Below are 18,284 nucleotides of genomic sequence, written 5' to 3' on the forward strand. Positions count from 1 at the left end.
ACACCCAGGAGATCAAGCTGTGCGTGTGACACATGCAGGTCCTCTCAGCCTTTTCACAAACCGTCAGCCTGAAACATCTCACTCTGTAGATGTAGGCCAAGTTCCCTCAACCCAGAGAGATACGAGGCTAGATAGATACAAGACAAGGAAAGACAGTACGCTTGACTGGGAACCTCAAGAGGTCATGAAATGGGTTGGCCTCCTAACCCCCCTCCTTTAGATAAGACCCAAGAACACATAGTAGGGTCTCACGTAGTTGTTGAATGAAGCATCACATCATCTCTCACAACTAGTTCCATCTAACATAGGATTCCCTTTGGCAATAACATCAAGCAGTATTTTGAAGGAGAACACAGTGATTGCCCTCCATGATATCAAATATAAAAGAGTGGCAATGTACTCTGAACCTCCCTCTCTCCCTTAATGGCCCATTATGTGCATGCCAGCTGTGATACATGATGCAAATGTGACTCCAGGGTCACATGGTATGCATACCACTGCAGAGCATGTATGTCTGAGCTGCTACAAGAAGTATTATTTTTTTTCTCACTGCTACAACTGCCAGAAAATATGTTTAAATCATTACTTGAAATTCCTTTCCTGACCAAGCTGCTTCCCAGAGCTGTTAACAAGAAACAAAATGTGCTGACTTGAGGTTCACTTTCTTTCTTTCCCAGCCTTCCCCTAGGGGGCCCCTAGAGAATCATGAAAGGGCTTTGGTCAGGTAGCCGTGAAAGAAGCAAAAAAAGGATCCCAGTATCTGTCAAATATACAGATGCTGGAGAAAAGAGTCCAGGTAGCACTGTTTTGCCAGGGACCTGTAAAAACATTGCACCTATTTCAATCTACTTATAGCCTTCTGATTTTATTATTCTTTGGCTGTTTATTTTTAAGGAAACGATAATTGTTGCTTAGTTGAGAAGTTATGAAGTAACCTGGGAAAACACACTCCTAATTCTCAGGCCAACTATTTGAAAGCCTATAAAAATGACATAAATGAATTCTGATGTTGCTTCATTTCTGCAGAAGGCTGTTTTTATATTATGTGTTTCTATCAACACAGTAAAGTACAGATTGCACCTTAAAGCTCCCATCTAGTTTTGGGTTTCCAAACAGAATGCCTTTAACAAGGAAATGTCTTTGGAAAGGAAAATAAAAGAAAGTGATTTCTTTTAGGCTCAGCATAGGGGAAGTATATTTCTTGTTGTGACTTGGGTATTCAGTGCTGAGATGTGCAGGAAACACCTGCCAAAGACAAGGTGATATGAGACTGGATCACCTGATTTCAGAAGCTGATCTCACAGGTGAAACAGAATCCAGAAGGTGATCTCACAGGTGAAACAGAATCCAGAAGGTGATCTCACAGGTGAAACCGGAAGGCAGATGCCCTCCCAAAAGACCAGTGAGAATGGGGACTCAGTTCAAACATAGTGCTAATTACAATTCAACCCTGCAACCACCAGCTTGGAGTTATGGATTGAGTTGTGCAGACCCCCTCACCCCTATTCTTACATTGATGTCTTAAGCCATAGTACTTCAGAAGGTTACCTTATTTGGAAATGGGGTCATTGTATATTTAATTAATTAAATTAACATGACATCACACTGAAGTAGGCTGCATCTGTAACCCAATATTAGACTGGTGTAAGTAGAGAGAAATTTGGGCACACGCACATCAGAGAGATCACACATCAAGGAATCACAAAGATTGCCAGAAAAATACTACTAAGACAGAGTCATGCAACAGATCCTTCCCTGTAGCCCACAGAAAAAAACAAACTCTGCTTATTCCTTGAACTTCAAGCCTACAGGTCTGTGACCCAATATATTTATGCAGTTTAAGCTGCTTAATCTATGGTACTTTGTTATAGCAGCCCTAGGAAACTAATGCAATTAATGTGGTTAGCAATGAGAGTTATGTAGCAGAAAAAAATAACTTGTATTGGGGATCACACTTTTGACAGATCTTGGCCCTTTCTTAGCATTTACACAGGAATCTCTGATGGAAAGAGACTGAAACTATCCTCTGAAATTTAACTGTGTTATTCTAGAGAATTCATATTATTCATTCATAATGTCCTATTTATGAACATGATATTAAATAGACACAAAAATGTAAATACAACAGCTAGATAGAATCAGGACCTTCAGGGAAGAGTACATAGCCATGTTCAGTGGCTTCATGCAGGCAGGCCTTAGCAGCCATGTGAGAATGCAAACAGATGATCAGCCCCTTCCACCCAATCTGTTGGAAGTTGACAAGGTATAGGTGGTGTGTCTCCAAAACTAGGAGACCAAAGTCTGGGGCCATATCCATTCCTAAGGGTCTGGGATATATAAGTCAAGAGCAAGATAACCCTTTCAGTTTACAGCACCAGAGAGGGACTCAGGGCCCATCCTGGTCATGGGTCCATGATGGTAAAACTATTACAAACCCTGGAAACTTATGGATTGAGCCTGGATACAAACAACCACTGCTGGTTCACTCTCAGGAACAAAGAAAAATTAAAATCACTGCCACCAGGATTGATGCTATGTAGACATAATCATGGAAAATGGGCTGACCTTTCAGAGGCAGGATACTCACTGACAGTGTAGGAGTGCTGTCCTCTGAGTAACCATCAGTAGATGAAAAAATAAGAATTGTCAAGCACCATTTACATTTTACACATACTAAAAATTTCACAAACATATACTACATTACAAAGTTGGAGTCGTATTCTGCATTCAATTTTTGTGCTGCTGCTTTTTTTCATCAGAAAGCTGTTTCTGCTGAAGTTATCAAAATTAATTTAATTCACATCATCCTGTGAGCTCCCTTTGAGCTTAGGTTCTACCAGCCATCAGCCCCATGGCCTCACACCAGGTCCCTTTATTACATGAACTAAAGGATGATCTCCCTGGGACCTGCTGTCCTTGGGCAATGCTCAGTCTAAATGATGGCTCCATTATGGCAATGGACAGCTTAGTCTGTAATTCTTTGTTTGCATCTCTGTGTTCTCTGATATACAGTGACCTGCTAGAAAACACAGGCCATGATTCACCCTATATCCTCAAAAGCTATACAAATATGGCCTGATACATAGTGGATGTACTGTAAATACTGGCTGAATTAATTAATATTTTAAGGTTCAAAATGAAAGAAGAACAGGCAGATTAAGTGAGACAAGGCTGACAGAATTAAATTAAATCATGTATTCAACTACATGCCAGCATTAGCCTAGGTAATATATTAGTCATGCTAAGAAGAAATAATATAATCGGTACACACTCGGAATTCTGCCTTCTGCTCATTGAGCAAACTGAATATAGGATTGGGGAAGTAAGACCATTCCTAGGCCACCCACTAATAAGGATAGGCTCCTAACATAATAGAAATGGACGACTATTGAATGCTTACCAGGTCCACTCACTGTTATATGTGATCTCACTCGATCATTGCACAGTTGCTATCTCCATTCTACAAATGAGGAAATCAAGGCACAACACAATTAAGATCCAAGGTCCCATTACTAATGTGACAGAAATGGAATTCAAGCCTGGCCAGTGCCACTCCCAAGTGGTGTTTGGCTAGGGGACTAGAGTTTGGAAGAACCTGTAGATGACAGGCCTTGGCAACTGCAAGCAATAAAATGTTGAATCCTGTGTGGCTTAATAGATGGATGCCCTGGAAGTTTCCCTTTTAGGTTACAGATTAGCCCCAGAAAAGTATCAGCCATTGTTGGAAACACCTCTGATTGTCAGCTCCTAGAGCCAGAGAAAGACTCTACTTTCATGTGCAAATAAAATCACAAGTCTGGTGGCAATAGCCATTCAGTAGACATGCATGACTCACCTGTCATGTACTAGGGTCTCTGCTGGCATTCAGTGGTCCTTGCACCAAGAAAGACACAAATGAAGAGAAAGATACACAGAAAAATTGGCACTATGATCAGAGCAGTAAGTGATACTACAGAGGTACCACAGGGACTCATAGGAGCCCATTGCTAGGGGTGAGACAAGATGCCCTAAGCCCATGCTAAAATCTTATCCCTGGTAAGACTCAAGCAAAGACAACTATCAAGTGACATAATAAGTAATAGTCAACAGCTGAGGAACACCTGTTGTGAAGTTGTGGTGAACTAGTCAAGAGAAAGTGTTGGGGGCCACTCAAAATCCTCCCCCTGGTCTTTTCAGCAGAACTGACACCACATACGGCCAAGTTTGAAGGTAATTAAATCAAGCAAAGCCCTCTCTGCTAATTCAAATATCCTATAACCAGTCAATCACACCGCCTACCCTTATAACAACATATAGCTTTGTCATGTCTTGAGGGAAAAAAAATCTGTGTTATTCTCATTCCTTTCACAAGTAATACCTGATATTAAAAACACATTGGCATTTATGAAAAACATTCATAAGGATTATATCACTTGAGAATCACCGAGTAGAGGGCCCCCAACTCACAGACAAGCAAATTGGTCCTCAGAGAAGATCATTAACAAAGTCTCATATTTAAAGAAAGGAAATTTGAAGAAGTCTGACTCCAAGATGGGATCCCTACATCCAACAGCCATTGTTTACTGAAGAATTACTACAGCATTCGAATAACAGGTTTTAAAGTATTTATTTGAATGCTGCTTGCTGCTTCACATTAACAACTGCTGTTGCTGCTTGGAAGTTCCTAAGCTCTAAATATTAGGAAAAGCTGCAGTAAAGAACGGCTTTGAAATGACACTCTATTTGATCAGGTTCTGCAATAATTGTTAAAATCGTATCCACTTTCTTTGAATCCCTCTATTCTAAGCGTCTGCAGTATTGTTGCACCTGTACTTCCAATCTGCAATTTCCTTAGCCTCCTTTGAAGTTATTCTTGCCAATTACCTAGTGTTAATATTAATTAAATATGATTTGCAACTTGAAATGTGGTGTTATCAATAGAACTCAGCTGTAGAAGTATAAAGTAAAATTTTCAATTGAATTAAAATGTTTCTTTTCATTCTTAGTATTTTACAACATTAATACTTTTGTCAAATTGATTTTTGCCTGCTGGAAGTCATTTTTCCAAAGCAATGAACATCTGAGGGGAAAAACTGCTCTTTATGTATTCTTTCTTTCCTGTCATTGAAAATACTTTGTTTTAATTCTAAAGCGAATCCATTTCAGTTAATAGAAACGTGGTTCTTGTTTATATCCCGGGAGAAAAATGCTTTCTTTTAAAGCCATACAAGGTTTAAAAATACGTTCAGCAGTCACTTCTCAATTATACACACTAAAAAATGAGATTTTCCTTACTTTATTGCTTGACCTTCACCAAAAATAAATCAAATGCTTTTAGAAGTGTCCATCATGTTATATACAAAATGAATTAATTTACTTGTTTATTACTTTAACATTTCAAACAGCATCTGCCAATCCAGTCATGTCTATGGTCCCTTCCCACACTGGGATTTTAAGATTCTGAACACAAGCCAGACAATAGTCAGAAGTTTCCAGCATTTGCAAATTATGGGGAAAAAACCACATTTAATAGAAGATTTGACAGATTCGGGTCTATTCTGCCCCTGTAATGCATGTGATGATAACTTGAAGCCCTGTCATCTTCAATAAGCCATTCATAAACATGATGACTGATTAAAGGAGGTATGTCGCCATACTGTGCAAATCCACAATGAAAAGATATCATGCTTTCACAAGTTCCTTTTATCTTCAAAGGTAAAGCTCTAGATTCCATGCCCCTTATAATGCTAGTGATAGTATTAACATTTATTATCCTGTCTTCTTTTTAACATAGTATAATAAGGTAAGACAAAGGAGTGAAAGAGCCTGTCGAAAAACACAAAGAAGTCGCTTATTGAGTCACAAGCTCCAACCCCCACAGCTTACGATGGAAAAGCATAAGAGAATATCATCAAACCCTTTATCACAGTATCAATGAAACATTATACTGAATAATTAAAATAAGACAAATAGAGGACTGTGGTCCTAACAAGTGAGAGTGTATAACATGGGTGATGAATAAGTCTTAACTGCAGCAACTAAGCTATTTCCTTCCCTGAAATCATAAGAGACCAAAAGGAGAAATAAAAATAAATCAGGTTAGAAGGAACTCTCTGGATGTTCATAATTTTCTAGGTGTTATCAAAAGAGAAACCTTTGGCCTTATACAGAGCAGGGCAGCTGAGGAGCCAGTACACACTCATATTGCCTAGGGCAATCTTACAGGGAAACTTGAATACCTTGAAGCCTGGAATAGCCAGCTTCTACAGTTCCACTACCTACTCCAGTCTTGAATCCTGAATTACCCATTACACCACTCTATGCACATAAGTAGTAAAGACTGGAAGAGTAGAATTCCAAACACCCCAAAAGGAGCATCTGAACTTGTTATATTGCAGACATCTCCAGTAATGAAATTCTATCTACTTAGCCTCCCTCTTGTCCTTGTTGCTAACCTGTTGTCCCTCCCTGTCCCCGGAAGCTATCTCCCTGATTGCTTCATAATTACCCTGTGTGAGTTGGATTGTTTCCTAAAATGATTTTTGAAACTCTTACCTCAGGGCCAGCATGTGACCATTTGGAAACAGAGTCATTACAATGACTGCATACAAGACCGCATCCTTGTGCAAAGAAAAGACAGATACAAGATAGGCAATGTCATGTGACCACAGAGACAGAGCATGTAGCAAAAAAATGTAGCCCTGTTGATGACAGCTTAATTTCAGATTTTTAGCATCCAGAACTGTGAGGGGGGAAAAAAATATGTATTTTTTAAGCCAACCGGATTGTGATACTTTACTATGGCAGTCCTGGGAAACTAAAATACCCTCTGTCCAGGATACTACTTGGTTCTCTATAACTGTATGACATATATTTAGTTATGCCCTCTGGCCAAAGTTCCTGTTCTTTTATGAAAAAAATTGCTCAAAGTCTTTGAATTTTTCCTGAGGAATTCACTCAACCACCTCTAGTAATGGAAACCTTCAAAGGTGATTGAGAGCCCTTCCATGATCAAAAACCCAATAGGCGAGAAAACTACTCCATTCTTCATTTTGCATCGCTGCGTGTAGGACATTATCCCCACCCTTTATATGGAAGCATCTTTCCAAGAGTCCATCCTTAGCTCTCTTTGCTTCTCACACTACATGTTCACCTCAGCAAGTACCACTCCCTCCTCATCTGTTATGATTGATACATTGTGTCAACTTGAGGAGTTTAGAAATTTAACTAAGTGACTCAGCAGTTCTGCCTCCAGGGGTGAAAGGACACGCCCTTCCTGCTCTAGGATATTGTTCATTGTATCAATGTTAGAAGTTTAGAAGGTAACTATGTGACTCAGCAGGGAACTAGGATCCTTACCTTGTATTCATCCTGAGCCTGTGCAAGAGGAGGGCAAGGAGATGGTGTGAGTGCTACATGCCCCCCGGGTTGGGGTAGCTTTCTTATAATGTAAGAGAGGCTTGTTCCCCACTTATGCTCTGGCTGCTTTTGCTGTCTTCTGCTGCCCAGAAGTGTTGCCCTTGTGCCACGCCACCCTGCCTTGGAGCCAGTTGATTATGGACTGAAACCTCCACAAACTGTGAGCTAAGTAAACCTTTCCTTCTTTAATTTTGGGCATTAGGTATTTTGCCTCAGCAACGAGGGAAAAGTAAGCAAGACATCATCTATCAATTTTATGAGAACAAGTTTCAGACCTATGACTCAGTTCCTGCTCAGCTCTAGGCCAGTGCTCCATGCTGTTCTTCTCTACAAAGATGTGTGCTGCTGCCTTCAGCTCAGGGTGTTCAGGACCAAATTTTTGCTTCCCTCTCCATACTCACCTTTCCACTTTACTGTTTTCCTGTGCATGATACTTGCCTTCTGGTCACTCAGATATACAAGTGTAGTGTCAATATTAATTTCTTTATTACTCTCAAGTTCTCCATTTAATGTTACTAAAGTCCACAGAGACATGTCCAAAAATGTCTCTCCAGTCTGTCCCTTCCACTTCTATGATCAGGCCAAGGTTGATATTGCAGTGGTTCCTTAATTGGTCACTCCATCTCCCACTTATGTATAATGTCAAATATGGATCCTGATAGATCCCTCACTCCTCAACAGTTTCTTGAATTGTCTAAAAATTAAGGATGAAATAAATGCCCTCTGATTTCAAATACTCAACTATACATTGATGTCAAGCCTTCCAATTTTGCTTCTTATGCATCACTATACGAATACTTTCCAAAGTATGCTATTTGTTGATCTCAAATATGTATTTTTTGCCTTTTCTAGTAAAAAGCCTGTAGCTAAGAGATGCCTTGGGATGACACTGTAGCATCAAGGATGTCACAGGGCTATCGTCTTTATTCTACAAGTATCTCTTCTTTCTCCTTTGGAGGGATCATGCCTAGGGAATAGCATTTTCTGACATCTGTTCATGGCTAGCATTCACTCATAAATGTCATTTTCCTACATTCACTAAGAAACTTCTGACTCACATTTTGTTAAAATGAAAAGAAAATGTTCTTACCAAACTGGACAAGTAGTTTATTACTAACTAGATTTTCACTTCACTATCATTCCATTATGACCTGTCTGAGAAGATCTACAGTGCCTCAGTTTACACTGAAGTATTTTAATAATCCATGTTTCTAAAGATAGAAATCCAGAAGAGAATATGGAAAATTTTATTTCTAAGTAATATGGAAATATGTAATTTTATTAATATGCAGACACTGCAAAAATGAATTTATGTGTCTCTTTCACAATCAATATACTAAGGTTTTTAAAAACACACTACTAACACCATGACAGGGATGTCATCTATGTTGTACTAAAAGCAGCAAACATTACAGAACTAATGAATTTTCATTAGAGTCATCAGATGATTTCAGAATGGGTTAAGTTGCTACCATTTGCCATTTCCATTAATATCATTGTCATGTGAAGGGTTTAATTTTCAGCTATTTTTGTTCTAGATAAAAATCTTTGTCATTAAAATGAAGGATGATTTTGATATTTAATATATTCCATGGCATACTCTAGTGTGGTACTAATTTGGCCTTTTCAGTATTCTGCATATTAATTGGCAATCCATCCCTCCTCCATCCCCCAGATAAGTGAGAATGGAAATAGAATGGACAGCCAATCCAGCCACAGAATACTGAAAGAATCAACACAGAAAAAATGTGTGGCTCTAATCAGGAGCGTACACAGGCACTAAAATTATTTTCTCCCATACTAATGACTAAGACAGAAACAGGAATAACGAATGGCACCGTCTGATTCTTTGGACAGTATTACCAAAGTATAGCACTGTCCCCAAAAAAGTGAAAGCTAAGCACATCTTACATTAACCCAAAAAATACAGTTGTACTCTATCAGAAAACAATGCATTTTATCAGATTTCACAACCACTGGCAAATTATTTCCTGCACTGAATTTTTCACAATAATCTGTTTCATGCACACAAAATGTGTTCTGATATTACAGAACGTCCCGGATCAGTGTTGAAAAGTTATTCCAATACGTATTCTATTAGTTTCTTTCTTGTGTTGAATGATCATTCTGGTCAGAAACTGACACCAGCTGCTTAAATAATACATTAACCCTGCTTCCAGAAGCTATGGTTTTTATCTAAGTGGGTATTGGCCCTAAGGATAAATTTGAGATTTTAATCCAAAGGAGATAATGCAATTTAAAGTAGATTTGAATGTTTTGAATCATTTTATAGGAATACTGATATAATTTAAAATTCCAAAGAGCAAAGATTATGGCTTCGTGGACACTTACAGCAGGTGTGAGCAGTTGTTTAATTAAATCAATTAACCCAATCTGCCCAATGAGATCACGCCTTTTCCACAGTTTCTGCAACAGCACAGTTGCAGAAAAAAATGTTTAATACACAAAATATTGTGCATAATAAATGCCTACGTTTTATGGTGTGTGGAGGAACAGAACACAGACATCCACAAGTTTTTTAAGTGAAAATAATATTTTAATAACTTTGAATCATTGGCATTCCTGAAGTGAAGCCTCCAAATAAGACAATAAATTGATGAACATAAATTATTCCTTTATGTTCAAAATTGTGGAAAAACAACCAATTAACACTTTAATCTTTCCATACAACATAGTCATTACCCTTCTAGAAAAATTTATGCATTCCTAACAAGAATAATAGTACTTAAGAAACAATAATAATATGTCTCTCTTGGGGCTGGGGATTTAGCTCAGCAGCACAGTGCCTGCCTGGCAAGCACAAGGTCATGAGTTCAATTCCGGATACTGGAAAAAAAACTATATATCCTTTCATCCACAAAGAAACATTATGGGCTAATCAACAATAAGACTTGTGCTCTCTCTCAGTTGTTTTTGTTTTGTTTTATTCTATTATTTTTTTCAAGTAGTGAAATGGACTTGTGACCTCATGGGTAAACACACACATTGGTTAAATGTCTACAGAGATTTGAATAAGCCTTTTCAGAAAGCCTGGGACAGAGCTCATCAGCACTTCATTCTAACCATGTTTTACATTTTTCCCTTCATCCACCTGTAAGTTTCTGAATTTTAGGTAAGACTAACAAAGCAAAGAATTAAATATAACAGTAGGAATATTGCTTTAGCATGGCCTTGGGTGTTACTTTGGTTTTGGTTTAAGGTGATTATTAGTCTTAATCCCTCTAGTTCTGGATGTTAAATTCCACTGCCTGTTTTTTAATTTAATCACTTGCTAATGTAAACTTCTATCTAGAACAATCAAATAGTATGTCATTTATTCAAATTTACAGTGGCTCCAATGTGCCAGCAAACTCCCTTATCAAAACAGACAACTTCAAAATATGTTTGAGTCAGGAACTCTACTTCCTAAATTAGCACCAAAGAGTCACCTTGATAGACCTATGAGCAATAAAATCATTTATAATGCACCCAGCTTCCTTCCAGAGTGGACAGCCTAGGTCATGCATCTGTAGGAGTTCTAATTATTCTATGCATATCAAATAGTGGTTGGAGTTGTCCACCTCCAAATACAATCATCTGATAAATACATGCTCACCAATCTCCCTGGAGATCTGGGTGAAGGCCTCCACACCACTCTCTCCATAGTTTCCCTCAGAAGCCAAAGTCGACACATAATTCCATCCCAGGGCTGTCACAATGTCCACCATGGCTTGCGCTTGGTAGGAGTCAGGCGGGACCACTCGGGAGAAGAAGTCATACCTGGTATTATCACTTAGCTCTGGGGCTGTAGATGCATAGCTAATTTGAGGTATCTGAAAAACAAAGTACAGGTCATTTCAACCCATGAGAGAATCTTCCAGAATGATAGACTGTTATAAGAGACTAAATGGCCAAAGCTAAGCAGAAACAGACATATTAGCCTAAAGCCAAAATATGGCCTATGTACCACCGCTTTAATTAGGAAGTATTTTATTATTGTCCACGGGCTCACTTTCTCTCAACACACATACTTGTAAACAGTAAGGAAATGTTTTGTTTTGCTTCGGGTTACTGTGCTTTGGAAGGCAAAAGAAAACATTTGTGCTTTTTTATTCTGTACATGATTGTTCTGGCACAGAAATGAGAAAGAAATAAAGGTATAATACATACATATATCAGAAAAGGTCACCTGTGAAACTATCTTTGGCTTTAGGACATAAAGGCTATACAATGACTAATAGGAAATTCAATATGGACATTGGATACCATTTAAGTCTTAAGATCATATTTTTTGTAAATTAAATAGTTTTGCAAATCTACTCACTGCTTTTGGTATAATTACTTAATATCACATAAAATATTTGAGAATAATCATGTATCCTCTAATAAAAACAGCTTTTCAACCACCTAACCCAAAACCATCAAAAGAATCTGGACTATAAATTCTTTAGGAAAAGAGACTATTTTCTGACATAAGCAGAGTGAACTGCTAGATTTTTTGAAACTTGGAATCCTATGTCATTTTGCAGTAATTAGAGAGGTTGAGTTCTTCAGTTATGCAAAACATCACTTCTTAGCTGTCATGCTAGTCTGTGGGTAAAAGTTCAGAGATCAAACCGACTCCGATGCATGCTAACACAGATGGAGTTCTTGAAGATGCAGGTTTGATTCATATATAAAACAATCAACATTATTCTCCACTGGATCTTGCAGTGCTTACAGTAATATGGGAGTTCTATCTTCCTGCACAAAGCTGCACATCCTAGTATTCAAAGGTCACTACTACGACCTGATCAGATCATTACCAATCCACATCGACGTCATGACTCTACTCTTACCATCTCTGAAAAGTACTAAACACTGATAACCTTTTTAGGTATGAAGTCCTGCTTTGTATAGGTGGCCAGAAAAGTGACCCTAAATTTTCCAAAACACAAATAAATGCATTGAGGTGCAGAATAATGTGCTAGGAGCTATCCAGGGTGCTGCCAGAGTCACTTAGCCTCTGTGCAACCTCTATTGGCCTATCTACCTATATTGAATATTACAGCGACTACTCAGTCTAGCCTACTCAGTACCAAATTCATGCTGGTTCTGTTCTCATCCAGGACACTATGTTAGTTTACTTATCAACAATGTGTGATCTCAAAAAACATCTGACCTTCCTGCTCTTACCCTTTTATTTCTCTGATAGATACAGTGGACGTCTCTTGACAAATATTTGGCTTGATTAGGCTTTGTGACTTTGTATTACATGACTATTCAGAAAGACAGCCCTGTAAATATCAAGCCACATATTAAGTCTTGGTCTTTTGCACCTTTCTTTGTTTGGTTCTAAACAGCATGGAAAAGAAATCATAGATGACTCCAGGAGGTCTTCCCCCTACAAAGTAAAATGTTCCCAAATATCAAAACCATATGCACTTGTGTGCTCTAATGAAGAGGTTCAGCAGTCTGACCACATTAGTGGAATTTTGTGTATGTATAAGTGTGGGTTGTGTATATTTCAGCATGTGCATGTGTGCATGCATGCATGCTAGGGAAAGAATAGAACATTCTGAGAAACATTCTATAGCACTATACCATTTCCTTGTCTTATTTGGACATATTCTCCTCCCATTCCCTCAGCAGCTCAGAGTCCAGCAATAAAATGCCTTGCACAGCCCCCACCCTGTCTATAATAATAGCCACCCCTTTCTAAAAATGAGCACAAAGTGTGAAAATTGAGTGTTTGAAACCAAAACTAATTATCTCAAATTACTACCTTCAGTCAGTCACTTTCAGGGCTGTTTAATTAGCAGTCAGCATCATGCTTAGGATTAATTAAACAGGTGTAAAGGGTATATAAAATAAAAGTGCAGATAGAAAATGGTTGTTTGATTAATTCAGTAATGGACTTTCTCCCCAAAGTCTTTAAGAGTTTTCTCTTTGGAGATCAATGTGCAAAAAGTAATGTGTGAGCATATGACGTTATTTTCATTTGTTCCTTTTTTATGTGGCAGTCTGCAATAACACACATCATAGTATCATAATAGTATTTCAAGACAACTTTTCAAGTTGTCATGAAGTCACATTTCATTTTTATTTTATTGCGTTGGACCACTAGGCATTGGCTCATTAAGCATTTTAATTTCTGTGCCAGCATCCCCAATATTTCCACCCTCCTCAAATTAAACCCCCACTGGCAACTGAAGTGAGAATTTATTAAAGACCTGGAATGTTTCTTTTTCTTTTCCCTACATCAAATCCACTCTAACTACCCCCCAAGCCCCAGAGGCTTCATCTATCACAAACAACAACAAAAACAATTAAAAGGTGGTGGTAGGGTGAGAAGTGAGAAGAAAAGAAAACATACCAAGAAGGGAAGAAATTTAGGGAAGCAGCCTTTGTCCATTCTCCTATCCTTTGAAAGAAGTAACATCCTTTATAATCTTTTGTTAATCTTCACCTCCAGTTCTAAAGATGAAATCCAAAGTCTTCAGTTGGGCTCAGGTGACCACAAGACACCTGCCTGGTGTCTTCTGTCCTACTCAGACAGCACCTGCACCCTTGCCCACACTGGTCCCTGTGCAGGGAGGCTCTGCTGTCCAGCACCTACTAGTCTTCCACATGCAAGAGAGCTCCTACAGTCAGCTCCTTCCTGGAGGCGCCCCACCCCCAGCTCACCACAGAGTTGTCCTTTGCTGTCCCTCACTCCTATAGTTCCCACACGTCTGACATTAGAATCTTGACTGTCTGCTGCTTATGATCCTCAAGGAATCAAAGTCTCTCTTAACTTGCTTCATGTCCCCACACATGACAGAGGAAGGGTTCAAAGAATGTTTAGAGGCAAATCATCAGTCAAATGGTGGCAGAAAATTTACTAAATTATGTTGCAAGCTCTTCTCCATTTGCTCTCTCAATCTCTCTTCACCCTTCAGTGTGTCCTAGGAGGCTGCATCTACCACTGCACGGTGTTGACCTTTCACCTCTGGGTTCCAGTTGAGTTGAGTGAATGGGGAGCACCAGCAGGCCATGGGAGGGCAAGAGGAGACAGAGTCAGATAATGTATTCCTCAGCTTCTTCCTCCACTGATGTGAAGTTTCTTGACCCGAGACCTCCCACACAGCCAAATACTGCCAAGCTACAGTAACCACTCGATACCCTTGCTCCTGCATTGCTGGTTCCTGAAGACTTCAGCAGGCCATGGTGGTTCCTTTCATGGTATCCACACCTTAGAAATAATCCTTTCCTTCATCTCTCTTCCACTACACCTGAAGTGTGCCAGAATCCTAATACATGCCCATGACAGCGTCTGAAAAGGACAATCACTGCTGTGCTTCCAACCCTGAGCCGGGTCCTAATCTCCTCGTCCTCTTTTATCTCCTTTCCTCGTCCAGAATCCTCTACCACTGTCCTTACATGACTTCTGCCTTTTCTTTCTCTTTCAGTTCCTAAAGGCATCAAATTGCATATTTGAAAGCACCTGTCATTTTGCTTTCTTTCATTTTTCATTTTCTTTGTGCTGAGGTTTCATATGAATGTGATGTGTGCTTAAAATAAGACCATGTTTCCATTACCCAAATAAAGTACATTTGAGGTAATTAATTATACAGCTCTGGACTTTCATCACCATACCTACCCTAAAAAAATTGCTTTAACTTCTGCTTTTCTGATAATTTTCCCCTTTATGTTCTCACTTCTGCTTGAGGGAGATTTCTACCCCAGCCTCACCTTTCTTGGGGAGTTCCAGAACAAATATTTCCTGACAAATTCTCCACTCCTTCATTACCATCCCCCAAACAGAGGGGAAACTGCTCCAGGAATCAAAGTTCTACATTTATTGGGCTAAAGTCTATAGCAAGCTCTCCCTGTATCCTTTGACCTGTCTACACAAATTCCAGGCTTCTTTTCTCCATATGGCCAGGTCAGCAGGACCTCCTCACTTGTTGGAAAGGAAGCCCACCCTCCTCCTTTGCATATTTCTCTAGCAACTGGCTGTATGAGAGAAGCTTGAAATACATACAGTTTACTGAATAAGTGGCATTCAAATCTGCTGACATGCAGAAGGGGGTCCAAGGTTGAGATATGGGGTAAGAGGAGGAGGCACTATTCTGTCCTCAGGTCCAAGCTGATTTTTGTCCAATTCAGTTAACAGATGGCCTTGTATCCAGGGAGCTACCTGGGATTTTACTACCTCGCTGTCAACAAAACTAGTTATTTTATCTATATTTAACTCACTGTTCTGTGAATCTTGGACTTACAAACTCTAAGAAGAGATCCCAAAAATTTGACTTAGACCTCAAGGGAGCTAAAATTCTATTTAAAAAGAAATTCACTTACATGTGCATGTGCATGCATGTGCGTGTGTGTGTCTGTTTAAAATAGATGACAGCAGAGATTACTATCTTTCAGTCTCTGTTTTCTCGATGGAATCTATGACTTTTCCTCAATGCTGGGTCACTTCAGACTAGACTATATTTAGCAGCCTTCCTTCCAGTAGGGAGCATAACTTCTCAGGGTATCCTTAAACAGAGAAGTTTGGTCTTTTCATGCTCTTCCCTTTACCTACCTGACTAAATTTTAAACATGTCTAGAGCTCCATTAGCCATCTCAGGCAATGAGCTAGCAAAGTTGGAGACCAAATAACATGCCCTAGTCTGCGTCACTATGGGACCTAGACCCTTGCAAACATCTGACCTCTTCCTGCTTCCATTCTTATCATGCTCGAGTCCACACTATCCCAGCAGCCAGAATGACTCTTTTTAAATAAAGAAAGCTGTTAAATCTTATAAAAATCCCTAAATAATCATAGGGAGAACAGAACACACAAAGCAATACAAACTGTGATACCTGTAAGGAAGGGAGCAGAGGGATGAGGTGCTAATGGGGGTGGAAAGACATGGTCAGTGATGGTCTGTTTGAGGAGACACTGAGTTAAGACTAAAGGTTGAGGAGAGCCAGGAAGGACTTGGGAAAACAGGGAGTGACACACGAGGCGTGGAAGAGGAATGGGGCCTGGCCAGAGCAGGGAGCAAGAAAGGCCTGCATGATTGGATCAGGTGAATGAAAGGGAAAGATGGTCAGATGCCAGATCAAAGGATCCATGACAATAGGTCTGGGCTTTATTCTAGGAACGTGGGGAAGTGACTGAAGAACTCTGAACAAGACTTTTCATCATCTGCCTCTTCTTACTCATTTCATCTGTAGAATGATTATTCTAGACAGGGCTAAGAACGCTTACACTTCCCTCAGCTGACTGTGTCGCTCCAATTAGCTTCACTGAGTCTAACTGTGGGGTGAGGGGTGAGGTTGGGGGTTACTGAGACTCAAGGGGCTCTTGGTCTAAAGCTACAATTCTACTTCAGCTGCCTTTGTAAGTTTTCCCAATGTTTGCATATTAAAATATTATAAGTAAACTTGAAATTTGCCTTGTCTGCTTAGGATGGGGAAGTTCTGTTCTTCATTGTTTCCCAAGGAAGCCAAGACACCCCATGCAAGGAAAGCACAGATCATAGGAACCCCTCAGAACTGTAGTAAACTTAAGGAACTTGCATACAGCTGAATGCAGGTTTCCAGGCAGAATATCTAACTCACACACATTTTTACCATCAAGGCGTTTGCTCTTTTTATCGCTATAAGCAGCCTTCTTTATATATTGATTATGGAACTCTGTGAGGTGGATGGGAAGGTAGACTGTTCACGCTGTTCAGTAACATCACTGGCATTCTCTAGTGAAAGATCAGCTTGCAGCTACTCTCCCCTGAGGAGGTAGAGCTTGCCTGAGCACTTCTCCAGCGAGGGTGACCTTAGCAACAGTGACTATCACCCAGCCTTGGGATGGATTGGTTCTTTCTGGAAAATTCAGGACCAGAAAAACACAACTGTAAGCCATTAACTTTATCTTTTCAGTTTTAACTCCTCTATACTATTAAAACTTCTTGATTGTGGGAAAGCAGGTGTATAATCTAAAATGAAATAAAAATGAACAGTCGGAACCAGAGGCCAACTCTGGTTCCCACATTCCCTCCTCTCCCACCACTACCTTGAGCCTTCATGCTCCTACCAGCTCCATAAAAGCAGAGTAAGGGGAAGGAAGAGGAAGAAGGAAAAGAAGAATCAAAGAATGATAGAATAGCGAAGCAGTGGCTGCCTCAAATTTTTCCACAAAAACATGAAGAAATATGAGTCCCCTCCCAAAGCAAGATGTACTCAAAAACATCCTCCAAAATAGTGGACAGAACTGGACTTTCTGTTTGTACAAGAGGACCAAGTGCAACGTATGCATCTCTCATTTTCTCCTTAGCTGAGTTCCTGTGTCTGACTTAAAGGGAAACCCAAACCTTTGGGTTTAATGCACCACGGAGCTTAACAGAAAAGGACGGGAGTCTATTGAAGAACAAATTTTGGTGGTCATGGACAACAAAACATCAGAGATTTCACTGTTCCACAATTTTATCCTCTTCCTACATCAGCTCACTTGGACAAAGCAAACCTTTATATACCCACCCACATCAAAACAGCCTGTGTTAGTTAATACCGCTGAGTATGTTAGGAGGGTTAAGGTCATGCATTCAATGCCACACATCTAATGCCACTGTGGACCAGGAGGAAGACCACATCCTTCATTAGAATCTCCCTCTTCACAAATGCGTGGGACTAACAAAGTTAGCCAGAGACTGGACTGATAGGGCCAATCCATTCTCACTGCTGGATGAAAAGTTCCAAGACAGTATGTTAGTGATGGTGAAGCTGAAATTTCAGCAGCAAATATGATGATCAACTCAGAGAAGGGATACTTTCTTTTTAAAGATAAAAGAATGAAAACATATTAACAAACACACATACATTTACAAACTACCACAAAAATAATACAAGCAATACAGAATTTCAATACAACAACCACT

At 39.5% G+C, this 18,284-nt stretch overlaps 1 protein-coding gene across 5 annotated transcripts in view; it reads right to left on the reverse strand.

Moving 5' to 3' along the window:
* Window positions 1-18,284, reverse strand: part of Grm8 (glutamate receptor, metabotropic 8) — a 759,406-nt gene that overhangs the window by 607,645 nt on the left and 133,477 nt on the right. For all 5 annotated transcript variants that reach the window (XM_005402350.1, XM_005402351.1, XM_005402349.1 and 2 more), the window contains exon 3: window positions 11,015-11,231. In XM_005402350.1, the coding sequence (XP_005402407.1) occupies window positions 11,015-11,231 (217 nt within the window). The remainder of the gene's footprint in view (window positions 1-11,014; window positions 11,232-18,284) is intronic.

The sequence above is a fragment of the Chinchilla lanigera genome, unplaced genomic scaffold, assembly GCF_000276665.1.
Source record: "Chinchilla lanigera isolate Chin_1 unplaced genomic scaffold, ChiLan1.0 scaffold00078, whole genome shotgun sequence".
Taxonomy (NCBI): domain Eukaryota; kingdom Metazoa; phylum Chordata; class Mammalia; order Rodentia; family Chinchillidae; genus Chinchilla; species Chinchilla lanigera.